The sequence below is a fragment of the Dendrobates tinctorius genome, unplaced genomic scaffold (assembly GCF_039654945.1).
Source record: "Dendrobates tinctorius isolate UK_male_01 unplaced genomic scaffold, ASM3965494v1 ptg000089l, whole genome shotgun sequence".
Classification (NCBI taxonomy): Eukaryota; Metazoa; Chordata; class Amphibia; order Anura; family Dendrobatidae; genus Dendrobates; species Dendrobates tinctorius.
Window position 1 is genome coordinate 8,971,397 of NW_027361757.1, and position 25,126 is coordinate 8,996,522.

The 25,126-nt window shown below is 44.5% G+C and overlaps 1 protein-coding gene across 2 annotated transcripts in view; it reads left to right on the top strand.

The window, feature by feature from the left end:
- Positions 1-25,126, top strand: part of PPA1 (inorganic pyrophosphatase 1) — a 102,618-nt gene that overhangs the window by 26,176 nt on the left and 51,316 nt on the right. Inside the window, exon 3 of one of the 2 annotated variants that reach the window (XM_073585795.1) lies at positions 20,120-20,173. The exons of the other annotated variant lie outside the window; for it this stretch is intronic. Coding sequence (XP_073441896.1) covers positions 20,120-20,173 — 54 coding nt within the window. The remainder of the gene's footprint in view (positions 1-20,119; positions 20,174-25,126) is intronic. 2 annotated transcript variants of the gene reach the window in all.

Here is a 25,126-nt window from a genome sequence, read left to right on the forward strand (position 1 = left end):
GGCCCAAGAGACCCTGGTTCTCATGGCTATGAACCATGTCTGTGTCAGATCCTTGGGTTCTCCCTTCGATTCCCAACCTACTCTCCCAAGGCCCCTTTTTCCACCCCCCAAATGGACAGCTTACACTTGACGGCGTGGAATTTGAAAGGCAGCTACTAAAATCAAGAGGGTTTTCCGAAATGCTATTTGCTACGCTCCTACAGAGCAGGAAGCAGTCCACTACTCAGATTTATGAGAATATGGAAAAAATTTCTGCAGTTCCATACAACCCCTCATACCACAGAAATCCTGATAGTTCCTATCTTGGAATTTCTACAAAAAGGGAAAGATTTAGGTCTGGCCGTAAATACGCTGAAAGTCCAAGTATCCGCATTAGGGGCACTTTATGGCCATAATATAGCAGGGAATAAGTGAGTGTCACGATTTGTTACAGCTTGTGAACGAATGACCACTGTTCACATACCTACAATCCCTCCGTGGGACTTAAACTTGGTCTTACACGCCCTAACAGAAGCCCCCTTTGAACCAATAGACACTATCGCTAAAATACCTGTCACTCAAGACAGCACTCTTGGTAGCTTTAAAGGGCCTGTCACACTAAACGATATTAGCAATATCGCTATAACGTCACTGGTTTTTGTGATGTAGCAGCGATATTGCTAGCGATATCGCTATGTCTGATACTTACCTCCGACCAGCTCCCCCGCTGGTTATCGCTGATCGCGCGAGAACGGCCTGGACCGTTTCTCGTCGTCAGCTTCCTGCTGAGGCGACGAGCGATGCGTGGACGTGGGCGGAAGGACGTCTTCATCGCCTCGTCTGACAGGTAAGTAGCGACCGCCATCGCTGGTGAGATCTGCCTGTTTGGCAGCTCACTAGCGACCACTTAGCCAGGCACCAGCGATCCTGATCGGGTCACATCGTTGTTGGGATCGCTGGTGCATCGCTAAGTGTGACAGTACCTTAACATCCGCCAGGAGAGTTAGCGACATCCAGGCCCTATCCGTAGATCCACCCTTTTTTCAGCTATACCAGGATAGGTTGATATTGAAACCAGACCCCTCATACCTTCCTAAGGTATCGACAAAATTACATAGATCTCAAGAAATACTCCTCCCGACCTTCTTCAGAGATCCCTCCACTCCTGAAGAACAGATTCCACACCTTGGACGTTAGAAAAACTGTCTTAAAATACATTGAGAGATCCAGGAGATGGAGGCAGTGTAGGGCTCTGTTCATATCTTTCCAGGGCTGTAAAAAGGGGTACGGAGTCGCGAAGAGCACCTTATCCCGGTGGATCAGGGATGCCATCCTGTTAGCCTACTCTGCGAAAAGTGAAGACCCTCCGGGAAATGTCAGAGCACATTCTACCAGAACAATGGCATCCTCCTGGGCCGAAAGGGGAGATGTTCCAATCGAAGCCATATGTAAGGCGGCAATTTGATCAACCCCTTCTACCTTCTATAATCACTATATAGACTTGACCTTTCATCAACTTCTGACCTAAGCTTTGGCAGGACTTCCTTGGCACGGTGGTCCCACCCAGGTGATGGTCTCTGGATTCTCTCCAGTGGGTGATGTCGTGGCGAAGAGTAAAAAGCCGGATTACTTACCGGTAATGCTCTTTTAATGAGTCCACGACAGCACCCGCTCACTTCCCTCCCTATCAAGATATCAATAGCAATAAATACACCACATATTAAAGTGTATCTCCTAAAAGTAAATAAGTTAAACTTGGGCAATGTTCTTGCACATCTAACTCTTGGCGATCCTCCTGATATTCTGGAAAAACAACTGAGGAGGAAAGGCGGATCGCCCCCTTTTATCTCTCTGTAGGGTTTCCTGTTCCAATGGGGCAGATCCGATACCGCCAGTGGGTGCTGTCGTGGACTCATTAAAAGAGCATTACTGGTAAGTAATCTGGCTTTTTCGCATGGTGGGCATGGCCACATGCGTTAAGAGTATTTCAATGCAATCCTATGGCAGCGGAATCGCCGCGATTCAGCAAAATTAATGGACATGCTGCGTATTTTACCGCGATGCGATTCCGCAGCATGGGTACAGCAATTGTGGATTCCAATAGGATTGCATGGGAATGCGTTTTGTTAGCGTTTTAAGTGTTTCCGCAGCGGCGGAAACTCTTAAAAAATGCAACGTGGGCACACAGCCTTAAAGTCAGGAGCACCCCAAATCGCAGCAACAGGGTCTTTAGCAGCCTGCCATGTTAAGGCATCAGCATGCTGTGACACATCCCAAAGCAAAGGGAGAATGATGGGCATCAGAATCACTCCCCACAAGAAATGTTCCACTTGATTTACGCTCTTCGAGATTGGCAATGGCATTGGAGTGGTTAAATAGCAGCGATCAGAGCTAGTACCTGCCCTGTATGGAGCGGGCTCAGTTCCTGAGCTAGCTCCTTATACAAAATTCTATTTATTACTAGGGGAATGTTATGAATGGGTCACCGAGGAGGAGAGCAGGTCCAGTTTAAGCCACAGAAAATCAGAGAGGTTGGTACCTAAGCGGATTACAGACCCCTGATCCTATCCACACAACTAGCAGTAGCCGTGGAGCGTACCTACGATGATCCTAGACGCCTCGGCACAGCCGGAGAGCTAACAAGCCTAAAGCAAGAAAGGGGAAATCTAAACTGTCCCAGAGCAGACCCCAAAGGAATAGATAGCCCCCAAACATTGTCGGCGAGACAAGATGAAAACACAAACGGGCAGGAAAATAGACTGAGCAAATGATGGGGCCCACACTGACTAGACAGGAAAGGAAAGACACTGTCTGCAATCACACAAAAAAACCCTGCAAAAGGTTCAACACGTCTGATGCAAAAAACACTGAAGTCACACGACTGTGCCCCCCACTATATCATCACTCTGGTCTCTTTTTGCTCTGCTTTCAGAATATACCAATCTAACAGGGGAAAAAACAAACTGGCACAAGCAGTAACATATGGGCGGTGATGCAGCACAGCCCCAGCCGGAGCTGGCTGACCCGCACCAAGAAGAGATAGACAAGACCAGATCAAATGCAAACAGAATAGTAAATAAACCACTGAGCTGAATATGCAGGGACAGACCTGGAGAAATCAGACCTCAGGAGGAACAGGAAGCAAATCACCAGCAGGGATAGAGGGAGTCGGCCGTCTTAAATCCCAATCTGAAACCCCAGATCTCCAGTCGTCATCAGGTGGCAAGCCTCTGTCAATCAGATCAGCTCCATTACCTCCAGTAACCACCAGAGGGAGCCCAGAAAGAGACCTCGCAACCCCTTTGTCAATCTGACCAGCTCCACTACCTTCAGTAATAACCAGAGGGAGGCCAGAAAGCGAATTCACAACAGGGGATGGTGTTAATCTTGCATGGAGCTTTGTACATATAAATTCTGAATATTTTTGATTTGGAAAATCGTCCATTGTGTGTGTTGGTTGGGTTTTTTTTTTTTTCTTGGAAGGATTGCCAAGAAAAAATTGTAGGAGAACCTGGCATCAATCTTTCTTCTCTTATTGGAGAATGGAATCATTACATGATGTCTGGGCGTCATAAACTCAATTTATTGATAACTGACAGGCCAGGTCCCCCCACAAGAGAAACTTTTGGTAACTGTTCTCCTCACTCTCTAGATTTCCTAAATTGACAAATGTTTGTTTTATTTTTTTCTAATGTACAAAAATCTTTCTATATGTAAAAAAATCATTGCATTACAAATGAGGATGTTAATGCAGACCTCCAGGCACAAGTTATACTGTTATGCCTGCAGGAGTGCTGCATGAAAAAGTGGCTCAAAGAACACCAGTGACCCAGTATCATGCAGCGCCCCCCAAGGTAACCTCCATGTATTGCTTCTCAAATTAGTGTTATTTTTAAACTTCTTTTAAGTTTCCATACATACTGCTGAATGTTATTGACATTTACCTTCAATGAAAAGTACCTGCAGTTAATGTAACAGTTGAAATTTGCCTATGTATAAAGTTTACTTTCTGTATTGTATATTGACCTCTGTAGGTTTTACTTTGTGGGCTTTTCATGGTCTCTTGCTGTGGGAATGCTTTTATCTTTTCTTTAAATAAGCATAAATTCTATGTTTCTAAATGTCACTGTCCATACTGAGAGAAATAACATTTGTACATCTGGTGAAACTGGTGTCCACAAAGGAATACAGAAATGCACTCCCAGAAAAGGATTTCTATGGAGTAACTGGATTTCCCAATGCTCTGTAGTAAAGGGTATGAGCGGATCTGTCTACACATGAGACTGTGACCTGATGATACATTCCTTGTATGACTACGCCCCACCACCACAGCAGGGGATCCTGACTTTAGCACGACCTTCTATTTCCTACAGAAATAAAGGCATGTCATGTAATAACTTTTCTTTTTTTTTGTTTCCTAGTACTCTAAACTTTCCCCCCCCTTTTTCTTTTTTTTTTTTTTTTTAAGCTTATACTACTCCAAGTGCGACCACCTGGTGCCTCTTGTCTGAAGAACCGCATTAAGCCTGTCTTCCCTTGTTGTGACTGCGGTGCTGGTTTTCACTGCAGTTTTCTTAAGTTATTACGTGATCACCGAAGAATGATGCGGCTTCACCGCAATATTTAATATTGGCCCTTTTATAAATGTCTATTCCCTGGTAAGGCCACATCTTCAATATGGGAGCCAGATTTGAGCTCCACATTTTACAACAGACATTGGAAAGTTAATTCAGATGCAGCCAATGGATAATTCCATGGAGTTGAAGGCCTCTCCTATAATGAGAGGTTAAGAAAAGTGGATTTGTTTAGCTTAGGGGAAAAATACTACTAATAGCTACCTTCCCTCGAAGACCTTTTTGATGATTTTTTTTTTTTTTTTTTTTTTTTTTTTCATTGCGTATGTTTGAGAAAAGAAGTAACCTATTTTAGTTATTGGGTACAGAGAATCTGTACCATCAAAAGCTCATTGTGGGAATGTAGCTTAAGGTTTATTCATACAATCCGTGCATGGACTGTCCGTGAGTTTCCCAACCTCGAGAGCCTCATATATCCTGAAACATCCACGCTTTAACCGAGTTGCATGGAAATCTGCATGAGCCCTAAAAGGGGTTGTCCTCTACTAAGACCACCCCTTCTCAAACTGAATGTTTGCCAGTGCCATTTCAGTGGTGTCGCTGCTCGTGTTCCGGGGGCTGTCATGCTGTTGACCCATGAGTCTTGTGCCCAAACAGCGCTGCCGTCACTATCCCCAGCTGCTGACAAATTGAACATCAGCAAGCAGTCAGGGATACAGCTGCTCTCACTTTCTCTTCATGTTCGATTTGCCCGAAGGCAGGGACAGTGACTCCAGAGCTGTTTGGGATTATGGCTAAAGTGTCATAACAGCCACATATGGGTTCCAACACCGCTGGAATGACGCTGGCTCGGGAAGTGAGTATGTGTTTTTATTTTATTGCCACCAAATGCTCAGATCAATAAGGAGTTGTCCTAGTAGTGGACAGCCTCGTTTTAGAGGCGATCTTATTTACATGTATAGGTACATGTGTGCTCGGTGCAAAAAAAAAAAGAACAAAACAAAAAACGGTATATTTTATACCTTCAAAACACCAGATGAAGAACAGGTGAAATCCAACGAGAGACTGTCTTAATAATAAAACATAGCTTTTAATGAGCCACTAAAAAAAGGGTTAACATCGTTACCTGCTTAATGTGTATGATGCTGTTATGTGCTATGTCAATTTTTGTGGAGCACCATTGGCGATGTTAATCCTTTAAGTTACATACATAGTTACACAGTTTTGAAGGAAGACCTTATGTCCATCTAGTTCAGCCTATTTTTAGTGCAGCTGTTCTGCATTGTTGATCCTGGGGAAGGCAGAAAACCCACAGAGAAGAAGCCAATTTTCTCCATAGGGAAAAATTTCCTTCCCCAAAGCTGGGTCAACCATCTACCTATAATATTATGTTATTCGTAACCTTCTATACTGTTACTCACAAGAAAAGCTATATTTTAGACAGTCTCTCGCTGGATCTCGCCTGTTCTTCATTGTCTCTATACCGGCTGTGGGAGTTGGGAAATCTGTGACCTGACTATTTTGTACCTCCCCCCCCCCCCCCCCCCCCCCTAAAATACTAGGTGACAGTATGTATGGAGGAAAGTAATTCTGGCATCTAAATCGGAAAGGGCTACTTAAAGTTACAGGAGTCAAACTGTGAAATGACTTACCCCAGGAGGTAGTAATGGCAGATGAAAAAAGGCTGGATTATGATTAGTATTCAGAAAGGTTGAAAGGTACGGCCTGCTTCATTAAGATGATTTGGATTGCCAAAGTGTGTGGATAAAATATATATACACTACCGTTCAAAAGTTTGGGGTCACCCAGAAAATTGTGTTTTCCATGAAAACTCATACTTTTATTAATCAGTGAGTTGCCAAATTAATTTAAAGTCTAGTCCAGACATTGACAAGGTTCGAAAAAAAGATTATTTGAAATTTTCTCCTTCAAACTTTGCTTTTGTCAAAGAATGCTCCCTTTGCAGCAATTACAGCATTTCAGACCTTTGGCATCTAGCCGTTAATTTGCTGAGGTAATCTGGAGAAATTTCACCCCATTCTTCCAGAACTGAAGCCCCTCCCACAAGTTGGTTTGGCTTGATGGGCACTTTTTGAGTACCATACGGGCAAGCTGCTTCCACAACAGCTCAATGGGGTTGAGATCTGGTGACTGCGCTGGCCACTCCATTACAGATAAAATACCAGCTGCATGCTTCCCTAAATAGTTCTTGCATAATTTGGAGGTGTGCTTTGGGTCATTGTCCTGTTGTAGGATGAAATTGGCTCCAATCAAGCGCTGTCCACAGGGTATGGCATGACACTGCAAAATGGAGTGATAGCCTTCCTTATTCAAAATCCCTTTTACCTTGTACAGATTTCCCACTTTACCAGCACCAAAGCAACCCCAGACCATCACATTTCCTCCACCATGCTTGACAGATGGCGTCAGGCACTCTTCCAGCATCTTTTCAGTTGTTCTGCATCTCACAAATGTTCTGTGTGATCCAAACACCTCAAACTTGGATTCATCTGTCCGTAACACTTTTTTCCAATCTTCCTCTGTCTGTTGTTCTCTTGCCCATATTAATCTTTTCCTTTTATTAGCCAATCTCAGATATGTCTTTTTATTTGCCACTCTGCCCTGAAGGCCAGCATCCTGGAGTCGCCTCTTCACTGTAGACGTTGACACTGGCATTTTGCGTGTACTGTTTAACGAACCTGCCAGTTGAGGACCTGTGAGGCGTTGATTTCTCAAACTACAGACGCTAATGTACTTGTCTTGTTGCTCAGTGGTGCAGCGGGGCCTCCCACTTCTCTTTCTACTCTGGTTAGAGCCTGTTTGTGCTCTCCTCTGTAGCACATACCGTTGTAGGAAATCTTCAGTTTCTTGGCAATTTCTCGCATGGAATAGCCTTCTTTTCTAAGAACAAGAATAGACTGTTGCGTTTCACATGAAACTACTTTTTTTCTGGCCATTTTGAGAGTTTAATGAAACCAACAAATGTAATGCTCCAGATTCTCAACTAGCTCAAAGGAAGGAGAGGCTTTTAGCTTCTCTAATCAGCCAAACTGTTTTCATCTGTGCTAACATACTTGAACAAGGGTTTTCAAGGGTATTCTAACCATCCATTAGCCTTCTTGCACAGTTGGCAAACACAAAGTACCATAATAACACTGGAGTCATGGTTGTTGGAAATGGGCCTCTATACACCTATGAAGATATTGCACTACAAACCAGATGTTTGCAGCTAGAATAGTCATTTACCACATTAACAGTGTATAGAGTGTATTTCTGAATCATTTAATGTTAGCTTCATTGGAAAAACTGTTTTTTCTTTAAAAAATAAGGAAATGTCTAAGTGACCCTAAACTTTTGAACAGTAGTGTAATTTTACAGAGTTTCTCTATCAGATTTTTTCAAGAGTCCAGAAAAAAACATGTAAAAAATGCTGAGGGGGGGGGGGTGGTGAGACACTGTAATGTAGCGCTCAGTGATTCCTTCCATCTTGATTGAATATCCGTTCGATGTGTCATAAATGTGAGATACAGAACATGAGACCCCCTCAACATGTCTGGGGTAGCAAAAATCAGATGCTCCCTCCTTTTAAAAAAAAAAAAAAAAAAAAAGTAATACTTTTTAAGGTATGGGCCCAAAAAGCCCACAAATAACACTTTCTGTTCTGATTTGTAACCAAGGCAGTCTTGTCGTGGAGAACTTGGGCCTCCATATCTACAAAACGCTGTATGTGACAGGAATTGGGCACGATCTTTAGGCCAAGAAGCAAATCAAACATATCTTACAATCAAAGTAATATAAAAAATAAATCCTATTTTAAATGCCTTGGAGACCCATAAAGGCTTTTTAAGGCTGCTTTTCCCTTTAATTGCAGCCACTTGCTTCTGCACAGGTAATGAGGAAAGATTGCTATCTGTCACTGGCCATAAATCAAATCAGGCATTAGGTGACAGGTTGTCTTTTCTGCGATAACAAACCTGGACTTTGATTTGTCAACTTGTAAAGTCATGAGATGGGAATGAGCCTGGGTGTACTGTGATGATCTCTGTAAGAGAAAACCTTCACTTTGTTTCCTGAAGCTTTATGAAATTCCTCTAGTTTTAATACATTTCAAAGACTCAGATATCGGCTTTCTGTACATCTTGTGGTCCTGTATTAGAGGACATTGGAAACTGAAAGTGATGTTAGTGCTGTCAGCCTGCATGAGTGTCATGTGAGGGCCGGCAATCGGCAGAATGTTGTCCGACGGAGCTATGAAGGCTGCAGACCATGAACAGTCACTGATGGGCTGCAACGCTCACATGTCATAATGTGAGTGTTGGCATACCCAGTGGCACCATCACTAGAATGTCACCTGTCATGGAGGAATGTTTAAAAAAAACTCCAGACCATTTTCGCACCAATGTTGGCCCATATGCTGGTGCAGCATGCTCTAGTCTGGTCCAATTTCCGGACCAGCGTAGTGTGTAAAGCAGGCCGTTCCTGGACCCAGATAATGCTAGTGGTGGCTTTTGATAAGAACATGAGGGCCTCACAAATTGTATCCATGTTCTACCCTTTGCTGATTTTACTTTCCAAAAGGCAATGATAAGAGAACAATGTGCAGCTGTTAAAAACTAGAGGCTCTCTTAATTCATGGTTTCATTAAAGCTTTTCTAATCACTCAATATGTCACATTGTTCTCAGTAGATTCCAATCAGAATTGTGTTACTGCCAAGAGAAAACTTGTGACCTTGAGCACAAAATCAGTCAAGTTCAATCTTCTCCCTGTTGGTGTGCCACTAATTGCCATTCCACATTGTTAGATGGTGGTTTTCCTCCCGCAATATAAATTCTAGATTGCTCTGCTTTGCTGATTGGAAAAGTATTGTATGGTTAAAGGGACTCTGCACAGAATGACGGTTTAAGCCAAGTCCCGCCACACGGTGCATCATGGCGCTGCCAATTATTTAAATACACCTTCCCACCTGCTTGTATTCCCTTTTTCCAGCCTTTGGCTCTAAGGCTGGGGTCACACTTGTGAGTGTGATGCGAGAACCTCTCACATAAATACCCGGCACTGCCGCCAGCACTCGAGACCGGAGTGTACGCTGCATAGAAATGCATGCAGCCACACACTTTGGTCCTGAAAGCTGGCGGCAGTGCCGGGTTCTGATGCGAGAGACTCGTGCGACGCTCTTACAAGTCTGACTCCGGCCTAAGAAAAGTGGGGTGGAGGTAAAAGGGGGAAAACAAGTGGGTGGGAAGGTGTATTTCAATGGTTGGCCCCACCTTTGTGCACTGAGTGGCTGTAATTAGGTTGAACAGTCATTCTGTGCCCAGTGATCCCAACCCGAAAAGGTTCCAGCATGCACATGTGGATAATTGCTTTTTAACCCCGTCATGACCCAGCCTATTTTGACATTAATATCCTGGCCATTTTTTTGCAATTCTGGCCAGTGTCCCTTTATGAGGTAATAACTCAGGAACGCTTCAACGGAGCCTAGCGACTGATATTGGTGGTTTTTTTTTTTTTTGTGACATATTGGGCTTCATGTTGGTGGTAAATTTCGGTCGACAATTTTTGCATTAAATTGTGAAAAATTCGGAAATTTGTCAAATTTTGAAAATTTCACAATTTGAATTTTAATGCCCTTAAATCACACAGATATGTCGCACAAAATACTTAAGTAACATTTCCCACATGCTTACTTTACATCGGCACAATTTTGGAACCAAAACTTTTTTTTTTTTTTTTTGGGTTAGGAAGTTATAAGGGTTAAGTCGACCAGCGATATCTCACTTTTACAACCCCCTTTTTTTTTGTTTTTGTTTTTTTTGTTTGTTTGACATTTGAAGTCACTTTGAAGGGGCTATATGATTCTAAAAACTGCACCCCTCAAGGTGCTCAGAATCACATTCAAGAAGTGTATTAACTCTTCAGGTGCTTCACAGGATTTTTTTTTTGAATGTTTAAAAAAATGTACATTTAACTTTTTTTTTTTTTTTTTTTTTTTCCTCACAAAAAATTACTTTGGGTCCAATTTTTTTTTATTTTCCCAAGGGTAACAGGAGAATTGGACCCCAAAAGTAATTGTGCATTTTGTCCTGAGTGCGCCGATACCCCATATGTGTAAACCACTATTTGGGCGCATGGCAGAGTTCGGAATGGAGGGAGCGCAGTTTGACTTTTTCAACGCAGAATTGGCTGGAAGCCATGTCTCATTTGGAGAGCCCCTGATGTGTGCCTAAACAGTGGAAACACCCCACAAATGACCCCGTTTTGGGAACTAGACCCCCAAGGAACTTGTCTAGATGTGTGGTGAGCACTCTGAACCCCCAAGTGCTTCACAGAAGTTTATAACGCCCTGGCGTGAAAATAAGTCATATTTACTCTGTCGCCTCATTGGGGGACACAGAACCATGGGTGTTATGCTGCTGTCTACTAGGAGGCGACACTATGCATAATCTGAAAAAGATTAACTTTGGCTCCTCCTCTGCAGTATACACCCCTGGACGGCGTCAGCCTTCTCCTCCAGTTTTTGCTTAGTGTCGCAAGGAGGCACACCTAAACAATTTTTCTTTTTTCCGTTTTTTTTCTTCCGGATGACAGATGAAGAAAAAGTGGGTCTCCTAAATGAGACTCCCGGCATGGCTCCTTCCTCGGCCCCCTATTATGGGGTGCCCAGTTGAAGTTGAGATGGCGGTTCCCCATGTTGCTCCTGCCCCAGTCCTGCGGGAGCTGGTTCGAAGTTGAGACCCCCCCCCTCCAATTCCTTTTGGTCTTGGGTTGAGGTCGAGGCGAGGAAGAAGCCCCCTGACGATGACAGCAGCACCCTCCATAATCCCCCTCTGGGGGTATTAGGTTGAGACACCTCAGGTAGGGTCTATTCCATGGCAACCTGCACAGTACCCAGGGACCCCAGCTAGCTGCGGGTTCCTGTCGGGGCCGGGGGGAGTGCAGGCAGGCATAGCACATGCAGACACAGTGCTCCCTGCGCCCCTGTCTCTGCGGCAGCATCATTCTATAGCTCCTCAGGGGGACCCATTACAGGGCCCCGCTTCAGATTGTGGCCCCACCGCTAGCCTGCTTTTTCAATCCAGCGTATCCTCTGGCTGCGGGAATGGAAAGCGGATGCGGCCTCAAAAAAAAGTCCCTCACGCATCTCCCGTACCTTAGTGGACGACTTTTTGGTGAAAAGTTGGACACAATGATATCCAACACCAATGGAGGTAAGAGTACCTCTCTCCCTCAGCTAAAACCTAAACGCACGTTCAAACGGCGTAACCAAACACTATTCCGATCCTTTCGGATTTCTTCGGGCTGGTCCGTCTCTCGACCAGCACAAAATCTTAACCGCTCTCCATGCAGGGACAACCCACGGGCGGTACAGAGGCCGGACAGGACATGGCAGTCGAAAGCAGGCCAAGCGAAACCCAAGGGAGGAAAACCTCAGAACTTTGCTTCATCATGACTCACGAACTCCGGAAGACACACCACCAGTAGGCGGGCGACTTCTACTCTTTCAGCAAGTCTGGCTGCCTATTACAGAAGACAGGTGGGTCAGGGAAATGGTGACTTCCAGTCCACCGAACCGGTTCTTCCTCTCTTTTCCACCAAAACCGCCAGACAAGGCTCGTGCCTTCCAGCAAGCGGTCTCCTCTCTCCAAGCAGGAGTTGTAGTACCGGTTCCCGTGAACAAACGCTTCCGAGGGTTCTACTCCAATCTATTCGTAGTCCCCCAAGAAAGGAGGCAGCGTCCAGCCCATACTAGACCTGAAACTGCTCAACAGATATGTACGGGTCCGTCATTTTCGCATGGAGTCCCTTCGGTCCATCATTGCGTTCATGGAGCAGGGAGAATCTCGCCTCCATAGATATACAAGACTCATACCTGCACATACCAATTGCTTCCGCCCATCAATGGTTTCTCAGGTTCGCGATCAACCAGGACCACTACCAGTTCGTGGCTCTCCCTTTCGGGCTTGCCACAGCTCCAAGAACGTTTACCAAGGTCATGGCAGCTACCATGGACGTTCTACACTCCAGAGGCATTGTAGTCGTTCCATACCTGGACGACCTTCTCATCAAGGCTTCCACCTTCAAGGACTGCGAGGACAGTGTCTCAATCACAATCGACACTGAGTCGCCTGGGCTGGTTAGTCAACCTACAAAAGTCATCGACTACCCCGAGTCAGGCCCTGACCTTCCTGGGGATGCTATTCAACACTTCCAAGGGTCTGGTGCTCCTACCCAGGAACAAGACACTGGCTCTCTGCCTGGGAGTTCGCATACTCCTCCGCAATCCTCCTCGATCCCTCCGGTTTGCCGAGAGTCCTCTGCAGGATGGCAGCAGCAATGGAGGCGGTACCATTTGCCCAGTTTCACCTCAGGCCTCTTCAACTCGCCATCCTCAAGTCTTGGGACAGGAATCCCTTCTCCCTCAACAGGGAATTCCGGTTGACATCGTCAACCAGGAGGTCCCTACACTGGTGGCTCAAGCCAACTTCGCTTGCAAGAGGAAAATCTTTTCTCTCAGGTCACTGGAAGGTCCTGACCACCGATGCAAGCCTGACAGGTTGGGGTGCGGTGCACCTACATCACAGGGCACAAGGCAAGTGGTCACCAGCAGAAATGACTTTGCCCATCAATATTCTGGAAATTCGGGCCATCTTCCTGGCACGGAGAGCCTTTCATCGCTTGCTGGCAGCCTCTCACATAAGGATTCAGTCGGACAATGCTACGGCGGTGGCATATGTGAATCACCAAGGCAGGACCCACAGTGCCCAGGCGATGAGAGAAGTGGCACATATCCTCCACTGGGCGGAAGAGATGAGGTCGGTACTCTCAACGGTCCACATTCCGGGTGTGAACAACTGGGAAGCCAACTTCTCAGCAGACAAGGAATTGACGCGGGGGAGTGATCTCTCCATCCCGAAATTTTTCACCAGATCTGCCATCGCTGGGGGACCCCGGACGTGGACCTAATGGCATCCCATTTCAATGCCAAGGTCTCCAATTTCATGGCCAGGACACGTGACCCGCGGTCGCTCGGAGCGGATGCCCTGGTGCAGGACTGGACCCAGTTCCAGCTTCTGTACATTTTTCCACATCCGCCTGATCTCCAGAGTCGTGAGGAAGATCAAACAAGAGGGGGTTTCAACCATCCTGATCACGCCGGACTGGCCCAGACGTACATGGTACGCCGACGTCGTGCAACTTACAGCAGACGCCCCCTGGCGTCTCCCCAACCGTCATGACCTTTTGTCACAAGGTCCGTTCTACCATCTGAATTCAGGGGCTCTCAATTTGACGGCGTGGCCCTTGAAACTTGGGTTCTAACCCAAGCAGGGCTCTCACCAGACGTCATCACAACCATGATCAGAGCAAGAAAGCCAGCCTCCGCCAAGATTTATTATCGTACCTGGAGAGCTTTCTTTACCTGGTGCGAAACCCGTGGACAGGTCCCACTCCCTTATTCCCTCCCGAAGGTGCTGGGTTTTCTTCAATCTGGCCTGGACGCCGGGCTAGCCCTAGGCTCGCTTAAGAGCCAGGTGTCAGCGCTTTCAGTGCTTTTCCAAAGGCGTATTGCTAACAAGCCGCAAGTAAGGACTTTTCTCCAGGGAGTTTCCCGATTGGCTCCCCCCCTACAGACTCCCTCTGGAAACGTGGGATCTCAACCTGGTCCTGACAGCATTACAGGCACCACCTTTTGAACCCCTTAAGGAAGTCCCACTCCGCATCCTGTCGCAGAAAGTGTTTTTTCTGTTGGCAGTCGCCTCGCTGCGCAGGGTGTCTGAATTGTCAGCACTCTCCTGCAGACGGCCTTTCCTAGCTTTTCACCAGGACAAGGTGGTTCTCCGTACAGTACCATCCTTCCTTCCAAAGGTTGTGTCCAACTTCCACCTCAATGAAGAAATCTCACTGCCATCCCTTTGCACGGTTCCGGTTCATAGAGTGGAGAAGGATCTGCATACGCTTGACATCGTCAGGGCATTGCGTATATACGTGTCTAGGACTGCACCCTTCCGGAAGTCTGATTCCCTTTTCCTTCTACCGGAAGGCGTTTGCAAGGGTCTGCCGGCTTCCAAAGCTACCCTTGCCAGGTGGATAAAGTCCACCATACAAGAGGCTTACCGACTTAACAATCCCCCTCTTCCGGCCGGTATCATGGCGCACTCTATGCGGGCAGTAGGGGCATCCTTGGCCATTCGGCACCAGGCTTCGGCACAAGTGTGTAAGGTGGCCACTTGGACTAGCATACACACGTTTACGAAACACTACAGTGTTCATACCCAGTCCTCAGCGGATGCGAGCCTGGGTAGACTGGTTCTGCAGGCGGCAGTGCCCCAAGTTTAGGGACCTGCTAGCACAATATTTGTCCATTGCTTCCCACCCAGGGACTGCTTTGGGACGACCCATGGTTCTGTGTCCCCCAATGAGGCGACAGAGTAAAGGAGATTTTTGTGTACTCCACCGTAAAATCTTTCTCTTAGCCTCTAATTGGGGGACACAGCTCCCACCCTGTTGCCCTTACGGGCCGCTGTTTACGGTTGAGTTCTCATATTGTTCTTTGAGCTCGTACATAGTAGCCTTCTGTACAGGTATGGTTGTTATTTCTGTTACGTTCCTCCTAATGCTTTTGCACAAAACTGTAGAAGGCTGACGCCGTCCAGGGGTGTATACTGCAGAGGAAGAGCCAAAGTTAATCTTTTTCAGATTATGCATAGTGTCGCCTACTAGTGGACAGCAGCATAACACCCATGGTTCTGTGTAACCCAATTAGAGGCTAAGAGATTTTACGGTGAGTACACAAAAATCTTTTTTTTTTTTTTTCCCCAAATTTTTTACTTTCCCAATGGTAGCAGAAAAAATTGGACCCTAAGAGTTATTGTGCAATTTGTCCTGAATATGCTGGTACCCCATATGTGGGGGTAAACCAGTGTTTGGGCGCATGGCAGAGCTCGGAAGGGAAGGAGCACTGTTTAACTTTTTCAACGCAGAATTGGCTGGAATTGAGATCAGACGCCAAGTCGAGTTTGGAGAACCCCTGATGTGCCTGAACAGTGGAAACCCCCCCAATTCTAACTGCAACCCTAACCCAAATGGAAATAAATACATTTTTTATTTTTTTTATTTTATTATTTTTCCCTTACTAAGGGAGTGATAAAGGGGGGTTTGATTTACTATTTATAGTGAGTTTTTGACCAGCTGTCACACGCTAAAAGACGCTTTTTATTGCAAAATATAGTTTTTGCATCACCACATTTTGAGAGCTATAATTTTTCCATATTTCGGCCGATAGTCATGTGAGGTCTTGTTTTTTGCAGAACGAGTTGATGTTTTTGTTGGTACCATTTTTGGGCACGTGCCTTTTTTTTTATCACTTTATTAGATTTTTGGGAGGCAGAATGAACAAAAAACAGCAGTTCATGAATTTCTTTTGGGGTGGGCTTTATACTGTTCTGCGTGTGGTAAAATTGATAAAGCAGTTTTATTCTTCGGGTTAGTACGATTACAGCGATACCACATAAATTTTTTTTTTTTTTTTTTTTTTGTATTGTCTCTTTTGTACAATAAAAACTATTTTATATAAAAATAATTGTTTGCATCGCTTTATTCTGCGAGCTCTAACTTTATTTTTTTTCGCTGATGATGCTGTATGGTGTCTTTCTTTTTTTCCGGGACAAAGTGATGTTTTCAACGGTACCATGCTTATTTATATCCGTCTTTTTGATCGCATGTTATTCCACTTTTTGTTTGGCAGTATGTTAAAAGATTATTTTTTGCCTTGGGTTTTTTGCGTTCACTGAAGGAATTAGCTATTGGTACCGTTTTATAGAGCACATAGTTACGGACGTGGTGATACCAAATGTGTAATTTTTATTTACATGTATTATGATTTTTTTTTTTTTTTTTCTTTTGGAATTTTTCAAAAAAAAATTTATACTTGCCGGCGCCTGTGACTATTTTGCTATTTACTGCTTCATTTAAAAGGTACGATGGGTAACCTCTGGAGTTAAAATTTGCCTGCAAGTCTCTGTTCACATTTTGCAGGATCTTACACTGTCCCACGAACTCGCTGGAATGGTGACCTAGGGCGGGAGATATATAATGTGTATATGTATGTATGTGTGTGTGTGTGTGTATGTATATATATATATATATATATATATATATATATATATATATATATATATATATATATATATTGTGTGTGTGTATATATATATATATATATAGTGTGTATATATATTATACGCACGCACACAAGATCTCTCTCAAAAAAATGAAAGTAACACTTAAACAACAGAATATAACTCCCAAGTAAATCGAACTTCTGTGAAATCAAACTGTCCACTTAGGAAGCATCACTGATTGACAATCAACTTCACATGCTGTTGTGCAAGTGGAATAGTCAACAGATGGAAATTATTGGCAATTATCAAGACACAATCAATAAAGGAGTGGTTCTGTAGGTGGGAACCACAGACCACATCTCAGTACCAATGCTTTCCGGCTGATGATTTGGTCACTTTTGAATATTGGTTGTGCTTTCACACTCGTGGTAGCATGAGACGGACTCTACAACCCACACAAGTGGCTCAGGTAGTGCAGCTCATCCAGGATGGCACATCGCTGACCGACACAGTAAACCTTCTTGCCACAGCTCGCATTGAAGTGTCCAGAAGCTGGAGGCACTACCAGGAGGCAGGCCAGTACACCAGGAGACCTGGAAGGGGGCCGTAGGAGGGCAACAACCCAGCAGCAGGACCGCTAACTTAGGCTTTGTGCAAGGAAGAACAGGAGGAGCACTGCCAGAGCCCTGAAAAAGGATCTCCAGCAGGCCACAAATGTGCATGTGTCTGCACAGATTGACAAGCAATGTTCAAATGCCATTGCTGAGTTGTGCCGCCAGTATTTTGGCATTCACTGATTGGCTGCAGTGGTCATATTTCAGTCACTGGATATGCACCTTTTTTTTTTATATTTAAGTAGAAATGCTATTTCTGATATGAATAACTATATCCTGCATAATCCTAGACAGCATTTGAGAAGTAAAATATAATTGACTTCATGCTTTTTCCTCTTCCTTTAGCATTTAGATTTAAATCCTGTTTTTCAAGGTCTTGCTGCACTTTCTGCCAGACAGTGATGGGATTTCATAGATGTGTTCACCTGCATTTGCCCTGGGTAACCATCAATACAATGCATTCTAATCTAGTTGGAATAAACCCATCTGCTGCCACTTCTAAGCTCTGAGCTCTACAAATTGAAGGGATTACTTGACTTCATTCAGTTCTTATTTTCCCTTGGAGTAAGCGTGAAATTACACTGATGTGTGTGAGTATGGGGGGAGAAAAGGCAGAATAGAATTCTTGACTGCAGATTGTCCCATGTACAAGACTAGTCAGGTACCTTGGACAGCGGTTAGAATAAAGGCCTAAAACTAGATGCAGAAGAGCAAAGGACCACCCGGGTGCGATGTCTGCAAGAACACAAGCACAGCAAAGGTCTTTCCTTTTATACTTCATGTTGTTCTTGCTGTCACACCTTCGTGGTCCCTCTCCTTAGCTCACCCTTTCTCCTATTTCTACAATGTAATATGTCTTCATTAAATACAGATTTTACCTGTGAATTGAGATTGAGTGATCAGTCCAGGAGGGGGAAAAGGCGAACTTCACAAATAAGATGTATTACAAAGCTCTTAATTCTATGTACCATTGATTTATGGAGGAAAAAAATTCAACTCTTTACACAAACGTGCACTCTAAGAATTAATGTGTCAGCGTTGTATCGATGCTTAAACTCCACAGGAACAGTTTGTAGTGTTTTGTTCTTAATATACAAGACTGGGGCTAATAAGTTTCAGACTCTCGATTCCATGTTTCTGCACTTCTGGAACACTACTTTTTAAGAAACGTTTGGAACCTGATGACAGAAGGAGGCCATTATCTTGATAGTTTGATGTGCTTCCCTGGCAGGCACAGGAGTGTGATCAGATGTAAGGGCTTTCTTCGGACCTTCTGACATTCTGATTCTCTGTTGTAGGGGCCAAACTTTAATCCAGTAAGCAATTTGGGGGGGAAAAAATTCTGTACAACATATATATTTTAAACTTAAAGTGAACCTGTATTACTAGATGGTGTCCCGATTCTAACGCATCGGGTATTCTAGAATATGTGTGCAGTTTATTAATGAAGATTTAATAATAATGCAATAATGTACCCCCCAATCCTGATATGCATGGTCCTCTCATCCCTCTTTCCTGGTATGCATGGTCCCCTCACCCCCCTTTCCTGGTATGCATGGTCCCCTCACCCCCCTTTCCTGGTATGCATGGACCCCTTCACCCCTCTTTCCTGATATTCATAGTCCCGTCACCCTCACCCCCCTTTCCTTCCTGTTATGCATACAAAACATATGCATGCTCCCCTCACCCCCCCTTTGCTGGTAGGTATGGTCACCCTCACCCCCCTTTTCTGTTATGCATATAATACATAATATATATCTACATAATAAATGCACACACATAGTACATAATATACATTTGCACATGACACACGGCCATCCCTCCATGCTGTAGATACAGTATATGTCCCCGCACATAGGGCAGAGCCTGGGCCCCGGGTGTCTCATAGCTGCTGCGCCCTCCATCGCTCCCTCTCTTCAGGCTGGAGTGGGCGGGGTCTCCGGTGATTGATGCCTCCCCTGTGAGAGTGACGCCTGCTGACCCGCCCCCTGCCCGTGCTTCAGGAATGTAGTGATCACATTTGCTGTGCTCGGCGCTGAGTGCAGAAGGCTGGGAGAGCTCGGCCTGCGGATCTGGGGCTCTCGCACTGCACGGGCTGCTGCTGGTGTACGCGGCACGGATTACTGCTCCGGAGACGCCTGGACTTGCAGGAGATCTCAGCGCTTTCCATCCAGGAGGAGGGACATGCAGCATCTCTGCGGTGAGTGACTGTGACACTGGATGGGACAGACGGTCTGTCACAGAATTCCTGCGTCGCTGATTGGTCGAGGCCGGCCGATCAGCGACAGGGGATTTCGGTTACAGACAGACATGATAAGACAAATATATATATACACTAAATCACTATAACCTGTTATTGCTTTGCAAAGGCTTCCTGATTGCTAATTGCTGTTTGAGCCCTCTCAAATAGGCCATTCAGGTGAATAAAACCTGCCATCTCATGCTCGCCTTTCATAGTGTTGCTTGCATCATACAGGCCGGGATATGTCATTCCAGTTCGGCCTATGCGCCATTTCTGGTCTCGTCTCAACATCACTTGCACATTTGCCATGTGGTGACAGGACCGAAATTAGATGAATGATTGCCATCAAGCTAGTTGTGTGTGGGACTTCATAAGTCTTCATCCAGATGACTATTCATTGGTACTTGGCAGGTAACACGTGAACTTTAGCTTTGTGGAGAATTATTTGTTAAGTGCCTAATTTATGTTGATACCTGCCATAAGTTTTCCAAACTGTATTGGCCTGTATAAGATCCAATGGAAGTTTATGGATATGTGTATACAATAATCTGTGCTTGTGCCTTGCCTCCTTAGTCTTATTTCTTATTTTATAGGGAATATTCAACATGGTCGTAGAAGTGCCACGCTGGACTAATGCAAAGATGGAGGTTAGTTTATTATTGTATATGGAAAAACTCCATTCCATCACCTTGCAAAGGTTTCCACAATATGTTGATACTTTGTTTGCAGCACTTTACACGGATTCTCTGTTACTATTTGAAAATAAGAAGTAAATCTTATTTTTTTCTGTTTTATTACCACCCACTTTCTCTCCTTATTCTGCCTCTAAGTAAATGTACAGTATTTTCATTTATTGGCGTGGTTTCCTAGATTAACCCTGTTGTATGTGACTCATGCGGATATGTTTTTGTTTTTTCTCAAATAACTGCATATTATCAATTAGCTGTGTTACTGGAGGAATTTGGGTTGCTTTAATTCCATTACACCCTGATTTATCTAGTCTAAATCAGGCCATATACTTTTTGACCACGCCAAGACGATCAGCCAATATAGGGACTCACTCAGATGTCTGTTTTTATGTTTTTCAAATCTGAGTGTCCTCTTTGTTTACTGCAAAAAAGACCCACACTTTGTATTAAGGCTGGTTTCACACGTCCTGATATTTGCAATATCGGAAAAAACTGTATCGAAGATATCATTGTCCGTGTGTGTAATACTTGCGGCACACGTGTCCCTCATCAATACCACAGGTGACAGCGCCAGGGAAGCGGTGGTACAGTTAGCGATGTTCCCCGACGCTGAGTGCTGAAAACGGCTCTCGTCAGTCATCCCTGCTCTGCCAGTGAACAGGGGAGAATGATGAGGTATATTCAACTGATAACAGCGACAGCAGGTGGCGGCTGATGGGACTGTTGCTCATATCCGCCTCCACCTTCTGCCATTAATAAGACCAGGATCACACATGCGAGAAACTCGGACGAGTCTCTCATCTTAATACCCGGCACTCGGATCAGAGCCTGCGACTGCATAGAAATACATGCAGTCGCACGCTCCGCTCCCGAGTGCCGGCTGCAGTGCCGGGTATTAAGATGCAAGACTCGTCCGAGTTTCTCGCATGTGTCATCACTGCCTAACTCTAAGGCTGGTTTGACATTTGCTGACGGAAGAGCTGCGGAGGGCTTCCTCCATGAAGCTCCGCCCACTGCCGCACCTCCTCCATTCAACCAGCCTTGCTAATGCTGACAGCTGAGGGTTGCAACTCCTAGCTATCCGTTTTGCCTGGCTGGTTATCAAAAAAAAAATTTACCGGGGAATCCACGCTGTCTTTTTTTTTTTTTTTTTTTCCCCATTTAGAGGTCTGCAGTCTTTCTCTGAAGCTCCGCCCACTGCTGCTGTTTCTCCCGTCAGCTCCGCCTACGGCCGCATACTTCTGCATGTGGCCTGTGTACCATATCTTTAACATTGGGTATGCAGGCCGTACGGATGCCTCTGCATGCGTCGTTTTTTGCCTGGCTGGTTATCAAAAATACAGGGGAACCCACACTGTTTTTTATTTATAGCACAGGTGGCTGTTAATGAATACTTCCATCAGCCGCCTGCTCTCACTGTTAGCGGCAACTTACTGTACCGCTGCTTCTCAGGCGCCGTTACGTGTCACACGAATGACATCCCTGTGTCATCTGTGAGAGGGACGTTTGCCGGCCCATGGAATTGCAGATGTGTACAGACCCATTCATTTGAATGTCTCTGTGCAAGTGTCACCATACGTATCGGACACACTGACGTGTGAAAGTGGCCTCAATTGGCGTTCATCTGTACACTGAGAAAATATACAGACGTCCACTATGCATCAGCTCACTGCGCCTAAGGAATACATGAACTCCACTATTGCTGTAAATGTTAAACATAAGGTACTTAACATTTTCTGATCAAAAAGTGCAAAAGCTATCCAACCACGCCAAGGTGTACCTGACTATGGCAGGTCACTATGGGTGTGTGCACACTAGGGTGACCGCAAAAAATCGATGTCGGAATTTTGTCCGTCTGGACCCCACAAAACGATTCCCCTTTCCAGATATTGAGAGAGCCAAAATTTGAGCTCGATCAAACTACGTTAACCCGTGCCGCTCGTCGCTCAAAGTTTGAAAAAATCCAAATTGAGGTATTTTAAGATTTAGGTATTTTGCATAGTCTGTTAGACTATAAAGAATGTGACAACAACATTGCAGAAATAGCCCTGACCAAATTTTCGAACCATTTGTGGTATTTGAATGCAGAGTTGGTGGGATTATCGTTTTTTGATCCCACCATTACAGACAATGAAAAGTTGTTAATGGTTAATAAATTGCTCAGTAGCACAGATGAACCATCAGAGCACGCTAGGGGGTTGTAAATCCAAAAGTTAGGAAAGAAAAATTAAAAGAGGTAGGAAGTAACCGACTTTAACGACCTTCTGACAAAAGATGAAGAACAAAAGCAATATGTCCTGCAAGTTGTAAGCAAATGCCGAGCATTATATTCTGACGTTTCAAAAACTACTTTAACAAAAGCTCTAGAATAGATTAGATAACTATGTAAAATTATCAACTCATGTAGGTTAGCGTGCTCTGATGGTTCATCTGTGCTACTTAGCAATTTATTAGCCATTAACAACTTTTCATTGTAATGGTGGGATCAAAAAACGATAATCCCACCAACTCTGCATTCAAATACCACAAATGGTTCGAAAATTTGGTCAGGGCTATTTCTGCAATGTTGTTGTCACATTCTTTATAGTCTAACAGACTATGCAAAATACCTAAATCTTAAAATACCTCAATTTGGATTTTTTCAAACTTTGAGCGACGAGCGGCACGGGTTAACGTCGTTTGATCGAGCTCAAATTTTGGCTCTCTCAATATCTGGAAAGAGGAATCGTTTTGTGGGGTCCAGACGAACAAGATTCTGACATTTTTTTTTTTCCCCCCCTTATGAGATCCGGTCACCCTAGTGCACACGATGCGGATTTTGCTGTGGATCTGAAGCAGATTTGCCGGTGTGGATCCGCTGCAGATCCGCAAGCAATGTACAGTACCATGTTGGCCAATGGCTTTAAAAAACCGCAGTGCACAAGCTGCGGTTTTAAATCTGCAGCATGTCCATTCTTTCTGCGGATTCCAGACATCGGTTCCATTGTCCAGGTGTCAAAACACAGGGGCAAATCAACAGGTAAACCGCAGGTCATTTTACCTGCAAATCCGTGCGGAAAAATCCGCAACTCAATCCGCACTGTGTGCACTCACCCTAATGGCTCGCTTCTCCATGTGCCAAACCAGCCTCATCTGAATGAATTGGGGAAGTGAAGAAAACCAGGCGTAGCTCGAAATTAAAATCTTATGTGGAAAGATAGGCTGATAAGATTGCTGAGCCCTGGAGGGAGGCACACCCATATCAGCCCATCTTTCCCAGGCAAGGCTTTAATTATGAGCTATGCCTGTCTCTGCATGTAGAGGCGAGACACAAGTGGTAGGCACTACTCATTTGTTAACATTTGTCGATCAAAAAGTCTTAGTTTAATGTGTTTGTGTAAATAAAATGTATGTATATGCATATGTGTATGTATGGTTTCATTAGGGTTTGGTCAATGTCAGTTTTTGCCATCCGTGACTTTTACTTATGGAAAAAAAGGATAAATTGCAAAACTTCCATGCAATGCCTTATAATGTCTATTTATAGAACCAGAGGCTTTTATGGGTAATTTTGATCTGTGACTTTGATCCAAAATAGACATGTCTCTGGGAATTTTGCAGACACGATCGGTAAAAAAAGAGAGAATGTGGACTGTAAGCATGAGTGGGATTCATAGATGGTGGTTTCTACTGCTATACGTAGCAGGGCTGATGCAGCTTCAAGTCTCCTAAAGAGACTATTAATGAAGATGAAGGTTTAAAAAAAAAAATGAGCAACATCGCATCCCTTTTAAAAAAAAATACGCATTTGTTATCCCTGCATTCAGAAATTTCCGATCTATCAAGATATAGAATTCATTAATCCAATCAGTAAACAGTGTAATGAGAAAGTCAAAACCCCAGAATTGCGGGGGTTATTTTGGCCACCGCATCATTGCGGTAAAGTGTAATAAGAGACCATCAAAACATTTTTATCTACCTCCAAAATGGTATCAAGAAAAATGTCAGCTTGGTGCAAACAATAAGACCTCACCCAGCCCCATATCCTGAAAAGTGTTATGGTTCTCGAAAAATGGCGAAACAAGCGTAAATTTTGTTTCTTACAAGTTTCTGAATTTTTCGCCACTTTTTTTTTTATATATATAGTGATATAGCGCTCCCTGAGTGTGTTGGTAGACGCTTGCTTGGCAACGGGATTAAAGCACACAGGAACGGTTTCCCACAAAAAGTCTTTGGTTTATTAACGCTGGATAAACCGAAAACAAAGTGCATTTCATTACATCCATGAACATATCATGACCACCAGTCTGTTCATGTAGCAGATAAACCCCTCTGCCATATATTACAACCCCCTTTTCTGAGGTTACCTTCCAGGAGCTCCGCTCCTCACGCTGACTCCTTGTCAGTCCTGGCTTTCAGGGAAGGTGCCTTACTTGCCTTACTAGGATCACTGTCCCGTGACTTGCTTGGCAACGTCCCACCCGACAGTCCAGACCCTTAGAAGGACAGTAGCTTTCCCCACACAGTAGCTGTCACAGGCTCTGCACGTACACTGTCTCACCATGTGCTATTCAGGAAGTCTGTCCACTTTCAGGACCTTCCAACACAGACCATGTGACCACACCACAGTCTCATATCGCCCATAACCACACCCACAGATGAGGTACCTATCACATGGGCTGATCACGTTATTGTGACATCACTGCAGGTCCTCAACCTTAGGGAAAATTCAGGCCAAATCTTATCCTGCTGGAAGAAATAGATCTTCCATCCAGCACTACCCCTTTCCGTCACCATTAACTATAGATGGATACAGATTTCTGGAGAATCCTATTACTAGGTCATGTTCAACATATACAACTTGTCCCTCAAAAAATAAGGCCCCATATGGACTGCTAAAATGGAAAATCTGTAGGTCATGAAGGGATTAAT